The following is a 1,707-nucleotide window of genomic DNA, read 5'->3' as shown; positions in this document are numbered from 1 at the left end:
ACAGGTGGAAAATGCTTTATATTTACCCTGAGCTGAGGATATCCTACGTATGGAGGAAACAATCTTAGAGTAGGAATAAAGAATACCAGCCAGAGGAGCGCCACCAAGCAGCACAATCCCGAAATACATAACCATATCATTAAGGAAGGTGTCAGAACAGGCCTGCCCAACTACTTGATTGAATTCACAGAAAAAATGGGGGATTTCCACCTTTGCACGGAAGGACAGTCGCAACACCATTAAACTCTGTAACAAGGAATTGAGAACACTGATGACCCAGGACACCAGAACCAGAAGTCCACAGAGCCGAGGGTTCATGATGACTGTGTAGTGCAAGGGGTGACAGATGGCCACGAAGCGGTCATAGGCCATCACAGTCAGGAGAAGGTCGTCACAGTCTCCAAAGATTAAGAAAAAGTACATCTGTGTGAGGCAGCCGGCATAGGTGATGACTTGGCTCTGAGTCTGGATGTTCCACAGCATCTTGGGGATGGTGGTGGAGGTGAAGCAGATGTCTGCAATGGACAGGGTGGCGAGGAAGAAGTACATCGGGGTGTGGAGATGGGAGTCTGAGCTGACGGCCAGGATGATGAGCAGGTTCCCCAGCACAGTGATTAGGTACATGCAGAGGAAAAGCCCAAATATGATGGGCTGTAATTCTGGTTCCCCTGATAATCCCAGAAGAAGAAACTCTGAAATTCCTGTGGCATTGTCTGCTTCCATGTGGTGGTGCTGTCTACAAGGAAAGAAAAAAAAAAGCATAAAAGTGTTCAATTTTATGGGCTTCATTTATTTATTTAATACTATTTTTTCTTTTTTTAAAGTTTTTCCTTAAATGTCAGTTATTGGGGTGCCTGGGTGGTTCAGTCGTCAAGCGTCTGCCTTTGACTCAGGTCATGAGCCCAGGGTCCTTGGTTCGAGCCCCGCATCGGGCTCCCTGCTTGGTGGGAAGCCTGCTTCTCCCTCTCCCATTCCCCCTGCTTGTGCACCCTCTCTCGCTGTGTCTCTCTCTGTCAGATAAATAAATACAATCTTTAAAAAAAACAAAAAGGAGGTTCATAAAACGCAGGAAAGAAATGGACATGAGTGGTAAAGGAGATCTAATAAACTCAGGGGATTCCTGAGAGACTGTGATGAGCAGAAAGCTTCTCCGGTTCTGGCAGCCTTCCAGCCCCTGCCACATGCCCATGCTGCCCAGAATAATTAACAAAGCAGAAAAAGAACAGTGTATCCAAACAAGAAAAGAGTGGGCTTTTTATGATGTCAGACATTTTACTGATTGAATATCCCTCTAGAAAAATGTGCAAAGGGAATAAACCTGCAATTTAGAACAGAAAATACACACTGTAGTACTCAATATAGGACAATAGAAGGGGATTTTTAAAGATGAAATAAAAAAAGACTTTTCCAGGGCGCCTGGGTGGCTCAGATGGTTAAGCGTCTGCCTTCGGCTCATGTCATGATCCCAGGGTCCTGGGATCGAGTCCCGCATCGGGCTCCCTGCTCCTTGGGAGCCTGCTTCTCCCTCTGCTTCTCTCTCTCTCTCTCTCCCTCTGTCTCTCCTGATTAAATAAATAAAATCTTTAAAAAAATATATATTATAAAAAAAGACTTTTCCAAATGATTTTAAGTCCCAAATTTTTGAATCAGAAAACCAGGCTTTGAACATCAGATCTACCACATGTACAATGTTGGAACTTGGGAGAG

At 44.8% G+C, this 1,707-nt stretch overlaps 1 protein-coding gene across 1 annotated transcript; it reads right to left on the bottom strand.

Moving 5' to 3' along the window:
* Positions 1-3: 3 nt before the first annotated feature.
* On the bottom strand, positions 4-723 carry LOC112817914 (olfactory receptor 7A17-like; the record flags this gene model as incomplete). The annotated part of the gene is made up of 1 exon (XM_025865226.1): positions 4-723. A coding segment is annotated over exon 1 (720 nt), but the record flags the coding sequence as incomplete, so codon positions are not given.
* Between the last annotated feature and the right edge of the window lie 984 nt (positions 724-1,707).

The sequence above is a fragment of the Callorhinus ursinus genome, unplaced genomic scaffold (assembly GCF_003265705.2).
Source record: "Callorhinus ursinus isolate GAN/ISIS: 27379988/994484 unplaced genomic scaffold, GSC_fseal_2.0 scaffold9318, whole genome shotgun sequence".
In the NCBI taxonomy this organism is placed as follows: Eukaryota; Metazoa; Chordata; class Mammalia; order Carnivora; family Otariidae; genus Callorhinus; species Callorhinus ursinus.
The sequence above is the reverse complement of the archived record's forward strand: the minus strand, read 5'-3'. Positions and strand labels throughout refer to the sequence as shown.